The sequence below is a fragment of the Lepidothrix coronata genome, unplaced genomic scaffold (genome assembly GCF_001604755.1).
Source record: "Lepidothrix coronata isolate B3197 unplaced genomic scaffold, Lepidothrix_coronata-1.0 Scaffold52, whole genome shotgun sequence".
NCBI lineage: Eukaryota > Metazoa > Chordata > Aves > Passeriformes > Pipridae > Lepidothrix > Lepidothrix coronata.
In genome coordinates this window covers 4,468,377-4,488,039 of record NW_016690232.1, presented here as the reverse complement: position 1 = coordinate 4,488,039, position 19,663 = coordinate 4,468,377, and the positions used below count along the sequence as shown (strand labels likewise).

General features: G+C 39.2%; 1 protein-coding gene across 8 annotated transcripts in view; it reads left to right on the top strand.

Annotated features, from left to right (window-relative positions):
* The window catches only part of RALGPS2 (Ral GEF with PH domain and SH3 binding motif 2), a 106,476-nt gene that overhangs the window by 73,622 nt on the left and 13,191 nt on the right, over nt 1–19,663 (top strand). For 6 of the 8 annotated variants that reach the window (XM_017815848.1, XM_017815844.1, XM_017815843.1 and 3 more), the window contains exons 11-17: nt 1,176–1,243; nt 1,893–2,028; nt 2,848–2,999; nt 11,611–11,665; nt 13,825–13,902; nt 15,465–15,570; nt 16,339–16,431. In XM_017815848.1, the coding sequence (XP_017671337.1) occupies nt 1,176–1,243; nt 1,893–2,028; nt 2,848–2,999; nt 11,611–11,665; nt 13,825–13,902; nt 15,465–15,570; nt 16,339–16,431 (688 nt within the window). The remainder of the gene's footprint in view (nt 1–1,175; nt 1,244–1,892; nt 2,029–2,847; nt 3,000–11,610; nt 11,666–13,824; nt 13,903–15,464; nt 15,571–16,338; nt 16,432–19,663) is intronic. The other 2 variants (XM_017815845.1, XM_017815846.1) reach the window with 1 other exon arrangement.

Sequence of the window (19,663 nt, the reverse complement as noted above, 5' to 3'; positions counted from 1 at the left end):
TGCTGGAGGAGGTTCCCCACCCATTCCCACCCTCTCTGCTTCTTAGTGATGTTGTTTTCCTGCATTCCACGCTCCACCTTCCTCCACCTTCGCTAGGTAGGACTCGCTGCCAGTGGGAATTTTATTGCTGAAGGAGCTACAGTCTCTTCGTCCTGTACAATCCACGTTTTGGTGGCAGGGCAATGAATGGAGGCAATGGCACGTGAGTCAGGAGCACGGCTTTTCCACCCACGGGTTTTGTACTTCTCCAGACTGAACGTTTTTATGGTCAAGGAGTGTATTTTGAAGAACGCTTCTTACTATAAGTGACTGGTTTATTTTTTTTTATCCCCTAAGGTGTCTGTCAGCAAAGAGGCTGAAGTTAGAAACCAGCCTTGTGACTTGAATAGGTGGATTTTATTTAAAAAAATTAAAGGATTTTATCTAAAAAAATTAGGTTATAAAATTGTAATTATTCATTACTAAACTGTTGGGAATAGGAGGGAGAGGAGCTGTCAAACTTCAACTTTTTTCTTCCCACAATGCAGTAGATACTTTTTCGACCTTGCTAATTTCAAAGATTTTTAATTCTGGAAACTGTGTGGACAAGATACTCTTGATCTTCCTGGAGTTCTCTGCCCCTGGAGTCTGCCTTCTTTGTGGGACTCTTGGAAATGGCATTAAACAGTGCCTGTTACAGAAAAAAGCTTGAGTTATGGATGAAATCAAGCTGATAATGTGTTTTCCAAGACACAAAAGGATCTTGGCTTTTGGACCAGTAAAGACCAAAGGCTTGGCTTGGCACAGTAGACTTTACAGAAAAATTTAAAATACAGAGTGTGCCGGGAATACATATTTTAGTCAAGGTGGGGGGAGCAATTGTATGTTTTTTTTATTCTTCCCAGGTTTTATGCTGGAGTAGCAGTATCATCACTGAGTTTATGTATCTGCCAGAAGTCCCTGGGCCATGGAGGTCCTGGTGGTGTTGCAAACCTGGCCTGCTCTGTATGAACCAAATAATAAAGTTTGGAAATGGTGTGTGCTAAAGATAACTCTGCACAGTTGATATTAACTTCACAGTATTTCTTGCAATTATAGAAGCAGACAGCTTTCAACTGTAAATTTAAAAAATACTTCTTCACAAGCTTATGCTTTGATTTCCTGATAAAGTAGTTTTTAATGTTTCTTTATTGCAGACTTTCATTAAAGATAGAACCAGGGACCAGCACCCCCCACTCTGCTGCTTCCAGAGAAGATTTAGTAGGTAAATGCTTAACAAATGTGATAAGACTTGAGGTTGTCCTGTGCATTATTTTTGAGTTGTGAACGTGGAAAATATTTGCCTGAGGCTAATAAAGAAGTGTGAAGTTTAAACACTGTATATTTGTAATAAAAAGTCTAAAGGTGATCTGTAAAGAAGGAATTGAGTCATTTTTTTAGGTTCTTGTATGTATTGTGGCACTAACTTGTTAGTGTCACTTGGGGTGAAGAGCTATTAAATATTCATTCTTTGTTGTGTCTAGACAGAAGGGCCTTCATCTAAACTTTTCATGGCACCATATGCTTCCAAAAGTGGACATTCTTCTTGGTCACTGCCAAAAGTGGTTGAAGGCAGGAGTCTGAAAATGTAGAATCAGTGGGATTTACCAGTGGAGCAAATGCAGCAACCTTTAGGATTAAAAAATATTTGTAACTGGATGGTCTGTTTGAACTAAGGGTGTTTGATTTTAATCCTGTGCAAATGCTCTAAATTGCAGGGGTTTTAATTATCAGTATATCAATGAGTTTTATTGCAGGCTGTCCCTTATAAATTGTGTTTAGGAAGTTTTGTGCTACTTTTCCCTGATTTTCTGAGAAGCAGCCCTGACACTAATTCTGAAGTGACTCAGGAGTGATGTCTTTTCCCTTCCCAGGCTCTGAAGTCGGAGCATCTCCACAAAGTGGACGGAAAAACGTTGCAGCTGAAGGAGCTTTGCTACCCCCAACCCCCCCTTCTCCTCGAAACCTGATACCCCACGGGCATAGGAAATGCCACAGCCTGGGATACAAGTCAGCATCTTCTTTAATCTGAAAATCATCTTAAACTTTGTGATTGTGTCGTGTTTCCTTACAAAAGCTGTGCTTTTTAAAAGTAGCATGATTTGTACACAGTACTTCACTTACAGACCAACTTGTGGCCAGGGAGCAAGCTCAGAACTGTAATGGTGGTATCCCAATCCAAGAGAATTAGTCAAAATAGAAAGACTGAAGTTATGATGAAAACACTAGTCAATTAGTTAACCAAAATGGCTCTTTCTGAATGACAAAACTATCACTTTTAGCAAATCAATGCCAGTGTAATTCTTTTAAATTCAAATTGAAATAACTGCTTTATTGTTATTTTTGTAGAGACCTCCTTTGTAGACTTTCATATAACTTTGTGTAGTAATGCCTGCACTAAAGTCTACACCTTTTTCCATTCAGGTGTACTTCTAATTAATACCTTGATCATTATGTCATCACTTACCTTGTGATCTTTTCAAAATGCCAGATTGTAGCGATCCAGTAATGAATAACTTCTAATGTGTAAGCTTACCTTTAATGAGCTAGAATGCAGTCCTACAGTTCAATTATGTGTTATAAGAAGACAAAAATGCCTTAGGATATTGAAAGTAATTGTTAATGTACTCCTGAGTCTCTCTTTGTTGCATGAGTATGTTGAACTTTTAAAACCAGCAATTCCTGTAGTTTGTGCACAATTGCTTGTGACTCAGCCATGATCGAGTTTGGCATGAGGAACACACTGCCTGCAATCCTTCAGGGTGTTAAACAGCTCCTGAAATGTATCACAGGTAACGCTGTAACAGTTCTGTCCTTGCTCCTTTCCAGTTTCATACACAAAATGAACACGGCTGAGTTTAAAAGTGCAACATTCCCCAACGCAGGACCAAGGCACCTCCTGGATGACAGTGTCATGGAGCCTCATGTCCCATCTCGAGGGCAGGCTGAGAGCTCCACCCTTTCCAGTGGAATTTCAATAGGTAGGAATTGAAAACATTCCCAGGCAGTATGTGTTCCCTTAATAAAGATTTTAGCACTATTGGTTGGTGATTGTACCTGCAGCAGAACTGTTCTAAAATACTGATTCTGTTTTAGAACAATTTGGGGAAGTGTAGGTGGAGGAGGGTGGCATAATTTATACACCATGAACTGGGAAATTATAAAAAAGCACTTTCCCCCCCCCCCTCCCCTTTAATGATACAACATCTGATACTCCTCTTCCTTGATGGGAGGTGGAAGGAAGTGCAGGGTGTGATTTTCTATTCTCTTTTTTTCCCCCTTAAATCAATCTAAGTCTAAAATGTCTTTTGATTGTATTTCTGTTGAAAATGCCATATTGACTTGACAGTAAGAACTGTAAATTGCTGACAGTTTTAAGAGCATAATTTCTAAATACTTCTGACTTGGCCAGGTGTAAATAGAAATCTAACCTTCAGATACCTTGAAATGTCAGAATTTACTTAATATTGCTAAGTTATTTATCTTCATATTTTTAGGATGGTAATCTTTTTGGGGAACCTCTGCTTTCTGAGTGTCTTCTGTGACAAGAGGTTCTCTTTTTTTCTTGTTGTGCACAGAATCCTTAAAGTGAAGAGAGGGCAGGACAAGTGCCTTTCTCTCAGATTTGTTAGCTTGATAGAATTTTGTGGTGTTATGCATTTCATTGGAGAACTTAATTTTAAAACACAGCTTTGCTTTTTAGCCTTCGTGGAGAGACACAAGGTCACAGATTTACAGATGATGCTGTTTTCACGAGCTGCACATCTATTTTCTTGAGGAGAAGGCCGTATCCTGAGAAAACATTAAATATTTCATGTGGAAAAAATCGAATATCTAGAGGCAATAATTTAAAAAACAAATTAATAGGTGAATCTGTTGGAATTAGACCAAATGTGTGTCACCTTTGTTGAGATATAGCATTGCCCTTTTCTCAGGGCAGTGTTTTACTCATGTTTTTTGTCTAAATATCTAAGAAACTCTCTGCAGTTGATCCTTTTTTCCAGGGTAAATTATTTCTTTACCTCCATTAGAGCCTAGCAGGGAAGGTTTGCCAGAGCTGACAGGCAGTTTTTCATGAGGTACAAGTGAGAACCAGTCACCATCCAGATATTTCAGAGAATATGGGGTTTTCCTACTCCGTCTCATCTCCGAATTTTTCAGTTCTGTTCTCTAGCTCAGCCATGACCTTATTGATTTGATGCAGTGGGGACAAAATTGCCACTTTACAAGACTTGTATAAATCACTTGTAGAACAGCAACCCTTATGCATTTTTTGCAAGATCAGCATTTGTGGTTAAAACTTCCTCTCTCCCATTCTCTTCCACCTCCAGCCTTCCCATACTCGGGTACTTTGGTTTTTTCCCTGTTTTGACAGTCCAGCAACATTATAACTTTTGCTGCTCTTGATTGTGAAAATCTCAGTGACACAGAAGATTGGTGGAGGTGCTAGAAATACGTTTGGGGGAAGAAAGGAAGTTTTGGAGGTTTGCAGTATCTGTTACTGCAGAATTCTTGGAAGTGTAAGTTGCCTGGCATTCTGTGCTGTTGCCTCAGCAGGATTTAAGGAAGTTGATTGAAGCTGCTGAGTTCCTCCATCATGTTTGAAGTAGTCTGTTTACTCAGGACTTGGAAATAGTACAGTCACTGCAGCAGAGAGGAGGTTTATGGTGTTCTACAGCACAACTTCAAAAGATGGTCAGGAAAATGTCTTCTGAATGTGTGCACTGAAAAGAGTGTTATTCCTCACCTTGCCCGTAAACGTGGATTTAAACCTCTTGCTCTAGAAACAGGACTACCTTTTTTACATATAAGCCTATATAGGACTGAACTTTTTGGATAAATGATCCCTCTTCAAAACGAGGACAGAGTTTCTGCTATGCCAGCACCTTGAATGTGCCTTTAAAGACATCTGTAATACTTCTTTAAATCACTCTTGTGTTTTGAGGGCTCAGAGGTGTTCAGGCGTTTCCAGTCCTTTCATATTGGAGGATCTGATATAATCTGCCTCTGTGTTAACTATCAAAGCAACAGCAGTGCAACAGCAGTGTCTGCAGGAATCCAGCAGTGTGTGTCTCTAAACTAAAAACACGCCTTCAAGGGATAATGCACTTTTTTGGTTGCGTTGTGTTGGGAAGGACTGGCAATCTGTTCTGGGAATTCTGGTGCAGAGAATACCCAAAATTTTTACATCAATTAATCTTTCAGATATGAAGGATATTTTTCATTGCAGTGAACGATTCTTAAAGCAGCAGCAGTGCAGAAAGTGAGCCAGGCAGGGGATTTGCTGAAAACAGGCCAATCTGTGACATGACAGCCACGGTCAGAGACCTTTATGAGATTCTTTTCTTCATGTCAGGGATTGGAGGCTGATTGTGTGCTTTTAACTCATTCTGTAAATAACCTGGAACTCAAAAAATATTAAAGATACAACCCCTTTTATATTAATGTCTTGTGCTTGGGTCAAAAGAGCTCTTGTTCCTGAAGCCATGGGACTGTGTTCCAGAGCTGAGGATGGTGTACTATGCTGGAGTGAGGGAGATGTACATCTGGATCTGTTGCCATCTTCCTTTATAACATAAGTGCTTGTTAGCTGAACAGAAGTGAGAAATCTTTTTCCAGCAGTGAATGGACTATCCTAATTAGAAGGAAGAAACACTTCTCCAGTCCTTTATACAGTGTCAGATGGGAAATGTCCTCTTGAGTTCAGGAATGTAACAAGAGGAAATGGTCTCTTGTAGGTTTTAGATGTTCATAATGTAGACAGTTGCATTTGAGCTGGGGATAATTGGAGCTCTTCATGATCACAAAGAGAATTATGATCTCTAAGGTTATGATTCATCTCCTTCTTAGGTGGGTGGCTAAAAAGAGGTTATATGACTCGAGTCCTTAAACCCCCACTTTATTTCTGTTGATTTCAAACAGACTTTTGAGGGACAACGCATGAAAACACAGAATAGTGCTGAAAATGTCTGTTTTGTGCAGACAATCCAGAATATCTGCTTTCAGTAAACTGGGACAGGTGCTTTTACTTTGCAGTGAGAGGTTATTGAGAATCCCCAGTCCTTGCTATCAGCAAGTCCTAAAGCTACAAGGTGTCTTTGTTCTGCAGTGGCTGTGTTTGTTTTGATGAGGTCACTGTGTTTTGGTGAGGTCACTGTGTACACTCTTTCCCTTCCGAGATCTAAGCATTGCTCTTGGCTGGGTTCAAGGAACCACCTGCATCCTCCTAGCACCTGTTCTTCTGCCTGTATTTGCCTGCTGTCACCTCCTCACCCAAAAGTAGGATAAATTAAGGTGCTTTTACTAGATCGTGGTTCCACTCAGAAATAGCATGAATTTCCTTTATTTCGTAAGATATTTTTCTTAAGAATATATGGTTTTCTGTTACTTCCCGATTTTCTTATGCTTTTAAAGTATTTCTGTATTGCTTAAGGGTGCTCTTAAGTATCTTTGCAGCAGTGAGATTGTTTCATTATTCTCAGAAGTTTTGGATTTCCACCGTTTCTTACAGTTCAGCTCTGCTACATTACTGGATTTTTTTTCTCAAACTGAGTGTGTTTACAATGGCTAATTGCTCAGATAATTCTGTAGTAAAGGGACAGTGTAAAATTGGCCCTTCTTTCCACATATTGCTTCTGCGAGGCTTTTCTCCTCCTACAGCACCAAACCTACAGGATGCAAAGTTATTTTGCTAAGGAGGTTATGTTTTTCAAGAGTGCTGTCTCATGTATACTGCTTAAAAACAGATGTCTCAAGGTGTGAACACAGAAATACTCTGCTGAAACTGAGAATGTAACTTCAGGTGTTTAAAAATCCGGAGGAAGCAGGTATGGATTGTTTTTTTAGCAGTGTTGGAGGCAAATTCTATTCTAACTTTGGAGTGTTTTCTTTCTCAAATTGTTTCTTTTTCCACTTACTTTTCCTAATCTACAGTGATATGGATGAAAGCTCTGGAAAAACTAAGGCTCTTGAACACTGGCCTTTGTTTGTGTGTTGCAATCACTTGAGAATAACTTTAGCCTTTGTTCTAATGCAATCAGAGGAATTAATGCTGCAGAGTCCAAGGAAGGTGTTTTGAATCAGTGTGAATTAATGTAAGAAAGTGCCTTGTAAAAACAGTACATTTCCAAACCTAAGAGAATATCAGCATTTTAATGAAATCCTCTATTAAGTAACCACCTCTAAGTTACTGAATCCTACAAGGGATTATATTTCTCTTTAAATAAATGAAGTATAGGTGTAGGTATATAGTGTGTGCATTTACCTTCAGGGGTTTTGGCAGCCTATACAGTAGGGAAGACCTGTGCACAGCCAGTGGGTGTGTTTGATTCCTCACCCTGTAGTTTGCTGTTGAGCTGTTTAGGACTCTGAGTCATCTGATCAAAAGTTTGGGTAGGGTTTCGGGAAGAATAAATGTGTTGGGGTTTTTAATATATTTCCTTTAAATATCCCTGAATGTGGATACCCTGGTTTGCTATTGTGAATTACTTCATTAGTGATAAGGTAAATGAAAAAGCTGTATAATATTAGAGGTTTAAAAATGCACCTGTAGGTGCCTGGGTTTGAGAGGAGGAGAGGGATGTATTCTAGCACCCCAATTCTTCCCCAATCCTTATTAGTGTTGTTTGATCCAAGGCTTGTGCTCTGGGTGTGTTGCAGTTAATGCAGTTGTACAACTCCTGTTTCTCCCCATCTTTATCCATTTGGTTATTTGCTTTTGTTAGTTTTTCACCATGAAGCTCATTGTCAGTGATGGTAGTAAAGGTTTCTGTTGATTCTCTGGCATGATGCTGCTTGAGTCTTCCCACCATCCTGCTTTGGTTTAACTAGAGAGCCAAAGCTGAGCTACTGAACTTCAGAGTGGTTAAATGGTAATGAACTACATATGAGGATTTTCAGTGTGATCATGAACCCAGCAAAGCAGAACAGAACTTTTAGGGCATGGAAACCATCTTCATGGTGTTAGCTGGGCTGTGTTGTGCTACAGCCATTGATGTTCAGGCCTCTTGACCAATTTTTTTGTGTTTTCACATTAGAATTTCAAGCTCTATCAGGGCAGTCACCAGCCCTGGAAACACAGTGTAACTGGAGCCAAGAGAGTGTCGATGACAGATTTGGGAAGGGGAAAGAATTTTTAGTCTGAATACTTTTTAAACTCTTTGGGGTTGGTTTGTTTATATTAACACCTGTTTGACTTTGGGGAGTAACTTCTGGATGAAGGAAGCCTGTGTTAAGTGTTCAATATCCCCAGACTTGGGGCAGTGAGTGGATGCCGTGACCGGGGGAATGGGTGTGGAATAGTTTAGGCATCACGTGTGATCCCTATCACACAACTGGGAACCTCAGGCTGTTTGTGTGGCTGGAGCACAGACAGTGCACGTGCACATCTACAAATGTGAACAGAAAATTCACATCTGAACCGAGCTGCTGTGCTGGAGCTCCATAAACAGTCCTGAACCTTCTCAGATAATCACCAGCACAGTTAGCAAAAAAACCATTTTGCCAGTTGTGCTGTTATTCCTAAACTAGGAAAAAACCTTCATATTAAGGAGTAAAGATAAACACAACCCAGATATTTTTTTTTAATCCTGCACAAGAGTTATTTAATTTTATTAGCAATGAAGAAAACCAGGAAGATAGTGGCCCGTGTTAAGTGGCTTCTTACATGAAGCCAAAACGTGTTTAGAGCAGTAATAGCAAAGACTTACACTACCTAGGATTTGTTATGAAGTTTAACCTGAAGACTTGCTCGAGGTTGTTGGAAAAACTCAAATATTGAGTACATACTTGAGAAGAATTTAAGAAGGTGATATATTTTTAGAGTACTGAATGAATGAAATATTTCCAGTTGAGGTGACAGTCAAATAGTGCACTTAATGTTTAAACAGAACTTGGCTAGACATCTAACTTTTATTAAGTTAAAAACAGTCCCTTTTACTTCTGTTTTGTTTTGGAAGGAGGGTGTAATGTATATTCTTTTGGTTTTCAGGAAAGGTTTTTTTTTTTTTTAGTATCAGAACTTTTGTTGTGCAAAATACCTCGTCTAGTTTTTTAGAATCTGGAGATATTCTATATGGATGATAGAGGTATAGTCAAATGCTAAAATTCAGTCTTTTCTAGGTTTTTGTTACAATTTTTTACAACCTGTAAAAAAACCATTTAATCAATAGCTGTGATGTTTGGCCCAAGTTTTTTACAAATTGACATTGCTCTTAAAAGTGTAATTGGAAATTTCTGTATAGATTAAACTTTTAAGTGAAACTTTTTGTTTACAAAGCCCCCAAATTCATTCAAGTTTTCTAACTGTACTGATACTGTAGCAAGGATTGTCACTTTCTGACAGATGACATTTCAGCTCTTCCTCTAAATTGCTTTGCATTTTTAGAAAGCAGCACTTGCTTTTAAATCTGTCTGTAGTGTACGTAGTACAGCAATTGAATTACAGCTTTATTAGCCAAGCTAATACAGTTGCCATCAAAATGTCATTTCAGGTAGAATTTTAATGTATCAGCCTACTTTAAATATAAAGAATTACTGCATAATACAGTCTTATTACTGGGGCTTAATTGTGTGGATTTCTATCACATGGGCCTCAATTAAGTAGAGCTCATATTAAAGTTGCACTTCTTGTTAGTATAAAGCTAAATCTAAGCAGTAATAAGGAAATAAATAAGATTCTAAGTGTCCCTAATAGCTTCAGTGTTGGATGAGTGACTTGACAGGAATTGCTGCACTGTTTTGCAGGACAGATTGCTCCAAGTAACCACAAAGAAAATCTCAATTACGTGCAAGGAAAACTTCTTTCATATGTGGTTGAAACCTCCCTTCCTAATTGTCATTCCACCTGCTGGAAGGACCTCAGCACTTGAAAATCTTCCTGGAAGAGATTCTACTACAAGACAGTCAGCTGGGAGGTCTTACCCCAAATATCTCCTTCAAGTTGTCTCTGAATTCTTACCTCTCCTTCTGTCTCTTCATCCCCAAACCATGTTACTTATTTATTTGAAGAGACTTTATGTGTCACCTTACAGAGGAAGGCAGCTGTGGTTTTGGTAGGGTGAAATAAATCACTGAGTTCCCCACTGTGACATGGATGTAGAGTTTGCTGAAAATATTAAATGACAGGTTTTTTTCCTCACAGGAAATGATGAGCATTGTTCTGGAACTTTGCAAAGACTTTTACTGTAACAGCAGGTTCCACCTGAATTGGTTGGTTACTTGTTGGATATATTACTTCTCTTCTTGCAGCCCTTTATTCCCAGCTTAGGAGTCAGTAGCTCCACTGGAATGTCACTTTTATGTCTCTCAGCTTCTTCCCCTATACAAATCTCTTTTACTGCAATGTTGGTGTGAACCAGGTTAGGTTTTGCTTTGAGAAAAATGCAGAATAAGCTGGGACCAAGTTATCTACTATCCCTTAGAGATGATGTTAATATGAGGATGTTGAGCTAATGTTTGCACAAGAGGCATCTCAGTTGAGCTGGCAGATTAAGGCATGTCTTTTCTCTTGGATTTTGCACAGAGAAAACTTGAGTCCATGCTGAGATTTTCATGGCTCTTGGCTGGAATTATTCCTGCTGTGTGTGACACTTTATTGCCTCCATGTTTACTCTGTGTTTACTCAGTGAATATCCAGACTTACTTTGTACAGGGCACCACTTTTCCCTGCTGATTTTCTGCGTAAAATTACTGGGAATTTGTTCCCATTTTCAGCTGCTGTTTCTCTGGGAGAACCCTTAAGTAAGGTGCATTGATTTAGATTTTTTTTTTTATTGGTTTTGCTTTCTGGTTTGTTTGAAAATAACTGAGTAAATTCTTCCTTTGAACACTCTGTATAGTACAGTTAGTAATTGAAGCTACTGAGTTCTGTTAACAGTGTTTCTATACTGATATATATTTACTGACTTTTAACAACATTACAGATAACACCCACCTTGTATCTGTACTTAAATAGTCATTTTCAGCCTAATGGGATTTACTGTAACTGTAAAGTTACTGTGTTATTTGTGGGCATGCCAAGATGAATGCATTAGATATTGGATTTTGTGATTTTTTCCTCTACTGTCAGCGTTGAAAATAAGATACTTGTGGTAACACTGGATTTGTTTACAAAGCACAGAAGGAAGTAATGCTGTTGTGATCTGATAAAGTAAGTGGGAGATAGCTTTAAAAAGTTGTTTAAGGCTTCTCAAATCATGTGTTGGAGACTCAGCAATGAATTTGCACTTCAGTGTTGTGACCATGTATGACTTCATAAGGAATTATTTCAATAAGTGACCTTTTCTTTTTAAATGCTTGTTGTGTTAATCAGACAAATCTTCATTTTTGGTGTTCTTTAAATTTTGTAAACACCTTTCCCACTTACTAGTGCTCCTTTTCTTCAACTTCTTAATGTGCACCTAGACCTTGTCCCTTCAAATCTCTGGCGCAGTTCATGTGAAATTCCTGAAGCAAATTACGAAGTATTTTCCTTGCAGTGTTTTACTGAAGCGTTTTTACACATTTAATCTCAAATATTGTGTTGAGAGACATCGTTGAAATGGATCAATTGTAGATGCTGAAATAGTGTCATTCATTCTTATCTTTTTCTAGGTAGCAGTGATGGTTCTGAACTCAGTGAAGAGACTTCCTGGCCAGCATTTGAAAGGTAAGAAAAACCTGTGTTTCTCTGTTCACATTGCTGCCTAAAATCTCTCACTCAGTCCTCAAAATGATTCTTTATTTTAGTGATCTAGAGGTCTTCTGTATGTAAGAACACTGAAAAACTGTAGTAAGTTCACTGGATCTGTTAAAGCAGCAGAGAAGTACCTTTTGCTCACTAATAGTTAACAGGACTTTTGTCTAATCGGGTGTTTACTCATTGCACACATTCTTTAAGTAGCTCAGCCAGAGAACCCTTAGACCCCAAAGCATTTTTATATATGTGGATATTTTGTGTGTGCTGTTCATGTGACCCATCTGGTTTTCATTTTCACTTCCCCTGAGACACTTCACCCGTTTGTGATCCCTTTGCTCTCCTGTCATTGACACTGTCACCTCTTTTGCCTCTGCTTTTCATGTCGTTGTTACTCCTGTTACACAGGAAAACACAGAAATGCCCCTTGCTGATGTCTGGTTTTGTGCTCCACAATTAACATGTTCCTCCTTATCCAACACCTTCAAAGGCCCAGGTGACAGTGACCATGTGAGCCCCTTTCCATGTTGTATTTGAGAATGTGGAAAAGGACCAACAACTGTAGTTTTAATATAGAAAAAGGTGGAATATTCACCTTCCCACAGCTGAGCAAGATGCACAATAAATTGTGTTGTTTGCTTCTATAACGCAATTTCAGGTAACCCATCAGCCTCAGAGCTGCCATGGATGACCTTTCCTACCATGCTTTGACATTTTTAGTAGGAATTTTTGTCAAAGAACTTTATAGTCGGTACCACTGTTACCACAAACCTTATATTCTGCTTGAAATCACTGAAGCAGTTAAAGGTCTCTGCTAATTTTGGGAAAAGCCTTTGAAAATCTCTCTGTGCCTAAGGCGAACTCTTGGATGTTTCGTGCTACAAATATGGATACATGCATGAGGAAAGGCTCTTAGGATTCCGTTAGGTAATCAGTGGGAATGTTCCATGTGAGCATAGAAAGAAAACGGGGGCAGAAAGGAAATCTCAGACTTGGGGCCTGCATCACAGGGCACGTAAAACATTCAAAAGGTTTTCTTTCTTTCCCTTTCCTGCTGCATTATGGAATCATTCAAGTAATTTTTCAAAGATAAAAATTATATGGAAAAGCCCTTAAACAAAATGGGGAGCTGAGTGCTTTTAGCATAAGAAACTTAAAAATTTTAGTTAGGTTTAAACTTGTGGTAGCACTCCTCGGAACTGTCATGGGGGCTCCTGAGTCAAAGCAGAGGGTTTTCATCCCTGTCCTAATGAGAACTGACAGGCCCAGACTCTCCCAGTTAGAAGGTTTACTCCGTGTGAAACAGTGAAGTCAGAAGAACCCTCCTCCAAACTCCACTTGCCTTCCATACTTTCCTTTTTCCTGAGAGAGCTCTTTGAGAACCCTGTTTGAAGCTGCACGTGTTTCAGGGTGAGTTCTCTTGCCTGATTCCAGGGAAAGGGATGGGGTTCCTTACAGGCATTCCAAACACAGTGTGTGAAATTCCTAGAGATATGCAGCAACCTTGAGTCTCTTCCTTCATTTATAAGATGCTGAAGCACATTTTGGAATTTAATACACTGACATGCAAGCGTTAAAATTTAAGATCACTAGAGCAGGCGTCTCTAGTTTTGGTCTGTACAGTGGGTTTCTATTCTTTATAAGAATCTTTAAGTGAGGGAGAGGCATTAGTTGTCTGGAATTAACAGCTCTGGCAAAATTAGGATAAATCCAGTGTTATTAATGACTACTTTCTATGCAGCTTGTGTGTGTGCATACTCATAGAAATTGAAACCATTTTTTCTAGTAACATCTAAAGTCAGATTTAAAGACAAGTTTTATTAGTGTGGTTCCTTTGCATTGATTTAATCTAACAACTAAATGCAGGCTTTGCTCTCAAAATATATTATTCTTCAGTGCCAATAAAACACTTCAGTATTATGAGTTCTGACAAAGAGAACATCCGATGAAATCAAAACCCGTGGTGTCTCTCTGCATGCGTTTTTCTGAACAAAATTATCCTCTGTTTCTGATGTGGAAGAAGTGGCTTTGTGATATGCACACAAAAATAGTTCTGTGCTGTTTTAGCAGTCGTGCTGTTTGTGTGGATAAAAGTATATGTAATACATACAATTTATAATGGAATCCAACAGGAACAGGTTGTACCATTCTCTCGGTCCGGGGACAAGAGTGTCACGAAATGGCCATCGAGGCCACATGAAGGCCAGCAGGTACAATCCCACTGCACACAGAGGTGTCCAACCTTCCCTCTGGTGTTGGTGATTTGGTTTGGTTTGGTTTCATAATTAAGTGGGTGTTTTCTGATGTTATCTTTCTAACTTACATGTCAAAATAAAAGGTAGAGACCTTTTTCTTCAGACTTAAAAACTTTTCTGTGCCTTTACTCTATGTCACCATAAGGACTTTTGTTCATTCTGGTCTGCAAATCCAAATTCTGAACCGTGGGATCTTTCTGTCAAGGCTTAAAGATGTTTGGCCAGGGTAGCTTTTGCACTGCCTGCCACTGTGGAGCAGTGCTGGGAGTTCCCATGGGGACAGTGAAGCTGCTTCTGGTGCTGATGGATGGCATTCCACGTGTTTTCTTTGCTGGCAGTTCTGCATTGAATTTCTTTGCTCCTCTTCACTGAAATCAGAGATGTGCCTAAAAAAAGTAACACATTCAAATTGCCCCCAGTTTATTATATATAATATTATTTGCAAGCTGACAGAGTAACATAACTGATTATTCTGACAAATTAAAGTACAAATCCTGCCTCCAGCTGTGTGTCACTCTAGTTGGGAAAGAGATGGCCATTAACCGTGAAACCTTTGTCACATTAAGAACCAAGCATTGTCTCATGTTTGCATCTGTCAGTGTCCAAAATTGTCTCCATATCATCATCCTCTGTAGGTGCTGCAGTGAAAAGGTTTGCCAGATTTCCAGCTTACTTTGAACATTTGTGAACATTAGGATGGATGAAACAGCAAATCCTGACTTACTTGGAAATGATTTTTGGGTGCTGTTCAATCTCTTGGCTTTTCTGGAAAGCTGCTGGGTCCAGCACTTCAGCCACACGCTCTGATTGACATTTGCTGAAATGATTCCTCGTGTAACTTTTCTTTGATCGAAAATGGTTTTGGAGCCAGTCAGCTTTGTGATTTTAATCAAGCTTAGTTTTGTTTTCACAGTGCTGTACCTGGCATTTGTTTCAGCCCGTTGCTCTCAGATCCTACATAGGGCAGGCAATTAGAGCACCAGTGACATTAAAACACCTTAAAGCTGTGGTTTGGGTTTCTACTCTTTATTCCTGCTCCTGCCCACTCTTCCTGCTTTCAGATATTTTAAAGACTGTGCATGTTTGAGCTGTGCTTTGGTTTGGATGTGCTAATGATTCCAGTGTTTCTAACCAAAAACTACTCAAGTCTTTCTTGCAAGGGCTGAAGGAGAGGTTTAACATGTACAGCAACTGTACAAATGCACTTCAGACGTTTGCTTTTTAAGATTAATTGTTCTTGTCTTTCAGTTGTGTTTTGAGATTTAATTTTTTTAATTAAGGATTTAATTACCTGCTTGGCTAATTAATTTTTCCGATCACTTTTGCTTGCGAGTGTAAAATCCACAACAGCAATTCCTTGTAACAGCCAAAGTCTTTTTCCACAATGAAGTCCAATAAATAAAAAGTTGACATTCCTAAATTACAATAAAGGTATTTGCATTAGGTTTTTGGTAATGGTTGGAAAACTACTTTAGGAAAAATATTTTTTCACACAAATCTTCACATGCTCCTTTCAGCTCTCTAGAATCTGAAGATTTGGCTGTTCATTTGTATCCAGGAGCAGTTACTATTCAAGGTGTTCTCAGGAGGAAGACTTTGTTGAAAGAAGGCAAAAAACCTACAGTAAGATACTTTTTTTTAATTAATTTTCTCACCTTCTTCCTTTGCCCAGTTATAAAATAGGAAAATGGTCATTGGGCAACTAATTCAAGTGTCTGAGGTCTCCTCTGCCTTGCTGGTTAAGATTTAGGGTCACTGCTAGAGTTTTCATTCTTCTGTTTGGTACATTTATTCAGTTTATAAGTCTGTACCCATAATCTAGGGAGTAGGAGAGAAGGAAACGCTACATAAAATTTTCTGCAAGTACTGATGACTTTAAAGGAGAGGATTGTGTTTTGTCTTCCTTAACAGTAGGTAAATCCTAACAGTTTATCAACTGATAGTAACCATTAGCATTTGATAATAACCATTAGCATTTGATAATAACCATTAGCATTTGCTCTGCAGATGCTTGATTATGAATTATAAATCAAAGTACATATTCATGAGAATACCTTATGGCAGTACCCAAAATGGAAAAGAAAATGGACAGATTGACTCAATGAAGTGTTCAGTAGGGGTTGCAGGAAGTATAGAGTGAGATGCAGAACATTTTTCTCAGATTAGTGAGGAAAGGCACACGTTCTTTCTGCTCTCTGGATTTTTCCTGCATTCACAGGCCTGCACGAATAACAAACAGCAGCTTTGGAGACGTGGCTGATGGCTTGGCTGGGCAGTCAGTGCTGTCATGTTCTTGCAGGATGATGTGATGCCTCCTGTTTTACAGCTCAGTGTTATGAACCGTTTCACTTACCCATTGCACTTGGTTTTTTTTTCCTCCTTTCTCCCCAGGTAGCATCTTGGACGAAATACTGGGTAGCACTGTGTGGAACCCAGCTCTTCTACTACGCTGCAAAATCCCTGAAGGCCACAGAGAGAAAACATGTATGTAAACCAGGCCTGTTCCAGTATCATCTGCCAAAATTAAAATGTGATTTCCTGATGTAAACACTGAGAGTAGTTCAGGCCTTGCCTGATTTCTGGTCAGCACCATCCTGTCTCCCAGTCACTCAGTCACCTCATATGGATATACCCGAGGGAAATATCATTTACATTTATGTGCTACACCAAGAACATCTGCTTCGCATCTGCCATGTGTCTCTTTGAGTTTGTTGGTCTGTAAGGAAGGGAACTCTGTCCTTGGGTCTGTCCCTTTTCTAAGGTAGAAATCCTCTTTTGATGATCTGAGTGCTGCAGCAACTTGAAATCCAAACAAGCACCGATGAGGAAAGCCTGGGAAGTCACAGCATACAACATTAAACATGTACTAATTTCATGTGGTAGAACTACACTATTCTCTTTTTCTGTATAATCATGTATTCCATTAGCACAAAACACTTAATCTGTTCAGCAGAGAGCTGAATGATGCTCCTTTTACTCGCTGCAGCTTTATTTGAAAGAAGCTAAAAATATTTTGCTTATGTGGGGAAGGAGTAAGAGGATTTTCTGTACCTGTCCCAGGGATGTTATGGTGTGCATGGTTCCTGTTTAATGCTCCTGGTTAATTATAATGATTCTGTTAAGAAGCTGGATAAAATTTGAGTAACTTGAGTCTTTTTCTGAGTTCATTCACTACTCAGAAAATCTTTACTAACAGTTCCCTTGGCCTGTGTTTCAGGTTAATTTATGACAACTGTCACTGAAAAACATTTGCTTTGCATAAAGCTTATGTAATTTTGCAAACTGAGATGTGCTCATGGAATCCTTGTGAAAGGGACTTTATTTCTTTTTGGTACAAAACACTGCTTTCTTATCCCAACATTTTCATATTCAGAGGGTAGAGATTTGAAGCTTAAGATTTCTGCTTAGTAGGCTCCTGGGTGGTTGAAGTTGCTGTGTGGGAAGTTTGTGTGTAATGTTGTCTTAATTTAAAAAAAAAAAAAATTATTGTTTTCCACTTTTATTGAAAATTCATTAGGAAACAGTATTCTAATACTCAGAGTAGTTTAGTAATAGCTAATTACTTGTAGAAATATTTGCATGGTTTCTTTGCCATCCACTCCCCACTAGGTTTGCTTAGGTGAGGTCAAAACTACTTAATTTGTCTTGCCAGTTAAGACAATACTAGCCCAGGCTAAAGGTCTATTGGCCAGGCATCTATCTCCTGGCTCTCCTGGGAGAATTGTTTGGATGTATTTGTCTCTGGTTCCAGTGAAAACTTTATGGAAGGATTCAGTCTCATTAGAAGGAAAGGTAGCTGGAAAGAGCAGACTAGTAAGCTCTTATGAGCAGAAATGCCAAGTACTAAAGAAAAAGTACCAAGAGAGAACTGGTGCTGGCATTGTGTCACTCACAGTTAGTTGCTTGTTTTTTCTGGAAACACTGAGAAATGGAAAAGAAATTTTTGGTGATGTCAGACTTTGTGTTCCTGTTACTGCTGTGATTCCTGCAGGCTCTGTGCCAAAATTGCATTTTGTTTCCTTTTAAGAATAGAATGTGCTTTTGTAAGTCTCTCTTATCCACTGTCCACCACAAAATTATGGAGGACTTTACCAGACTTGTATCTATTCGTTCAGAAGCTTCTTTTTCACTTTTCTGTATTAACATTTTAAAACAATCTAAATAACGTGCAAGTTTAGAGAACGTGGAAAAATTGCATAGTGGGTAGTTATATTGTTTGGAAATTCAGTATGTTGAATTTTTGTTGTGGTCCATTTGCTTACACGTTTCCTTCAGAATCACGATTTTAATCATTTAAATGGTCCTGCCCTTTCTTTAGACAGAAGTAAATGAAGGAAAAAGGTGCAAAGTCTGGTACCTGATCCTCCTGAGTCTCTGTTACTGCAAAAGCCTTTCCTTTGGCTTGAAATGCTGTCACAGCCATTTAAAGTGCTCTTTGAGAAATTGTTTTCTGAACCTCTTGAATTGACTTTTAATATTCCCCAAGTCACCGATGTGTTGTGATACCCACAACAACTAAACTCCTGGTGAACTGGTTCTTAGGCTAGTGCTCAAGAAGCCAAAATCCGTCTCTCATCCTGGTGTTTTCACGTTTCTCTGTCCAGGGATGATCCAGCAGAGCAGTTAAGGCAGATAGAGGAGAGGAGGCATTTGAGTCCAGGATGCTGGCAGGATTTCCCACCAGGAGCCTGCCAGCCTCGTGGCTTGCAAACACTGAGTGGAGTTTGAGCAAGGCAATTCCCAGGAAAGGGAGGAGCAGGAGTGGTAGTTAAAAGCAATGACTGCTGGAGCAGATTAATTTTTTTTTAATAGTTGGCTCTGTGAGGTTGGATTGAACTATCCAGCACAACCTTGGATTTGGCTGTACACAGCTCATGTCTTGCTTTGAGGTTTTTAGGGCAGTGAACATACTTTGTTCTGTTTTGTGGATGCAAAGCCTGTTGTGAATTCTCAGTCTGTGATCTGGTTTCCCAGGCACAGTCAAGGTGAAAATATTGTAGTAACTATTAGCTGTGGTTTGGGTTGTCTTTTATTTACACAAATAGTTCCCAGTGAATGCTCACAGTGAACCAACCTCTGCTTCAGAGGTTATTATAGCACAGAGTATGATCTTTATGCTGAAATTAAGGTGGAAAATAACCTGGTAACTGCTGTAGGAGCCTGAGGTTGAGGGATCAAGGGGAGAGGCTCCAGTTTATTAAACAGCCTAATAATAAGTGGTCAGTGACTTGTCCAGCTGCTCTGCCTGTGTTGTAGTTCGAGCCTGGCTATCCATGGCATAGATTTCCATCTGTTGCACTGCAGGGTTACTGTGCAAAGCCTCACCTTTTGTTCTGGAATCTGTGGTTGCAGTTTCAGAAAGAAAGTTAATCAGGAGAGAATGAACTGCAGATGGTCAATCATCCACAGATAGTTGGAGCATGAGTATATCCTCCAAATACTATCCAGTGATATTCCTAAGAGGTTTGCTCTGCAAAATACAGAGATTCAAGGTTAGATCTAGATTTGGGGTTTTTTTACTGTCTGATGCTGTCTACTTGGAATCAGGCTTCTTTTTCAAAGACCAATACATTGGAGATTTACCTCAGCAAAATATTCCAATCATCTTCTGGAGCCATTTAAACAACTGTCTTCTCTGCTTCCTTTCTCAAGGCCTCTGTGACATGGAAAGGAACGCTGGCAACAAAAGAGTCAGTCTGCTATATAAAGTTTCCTG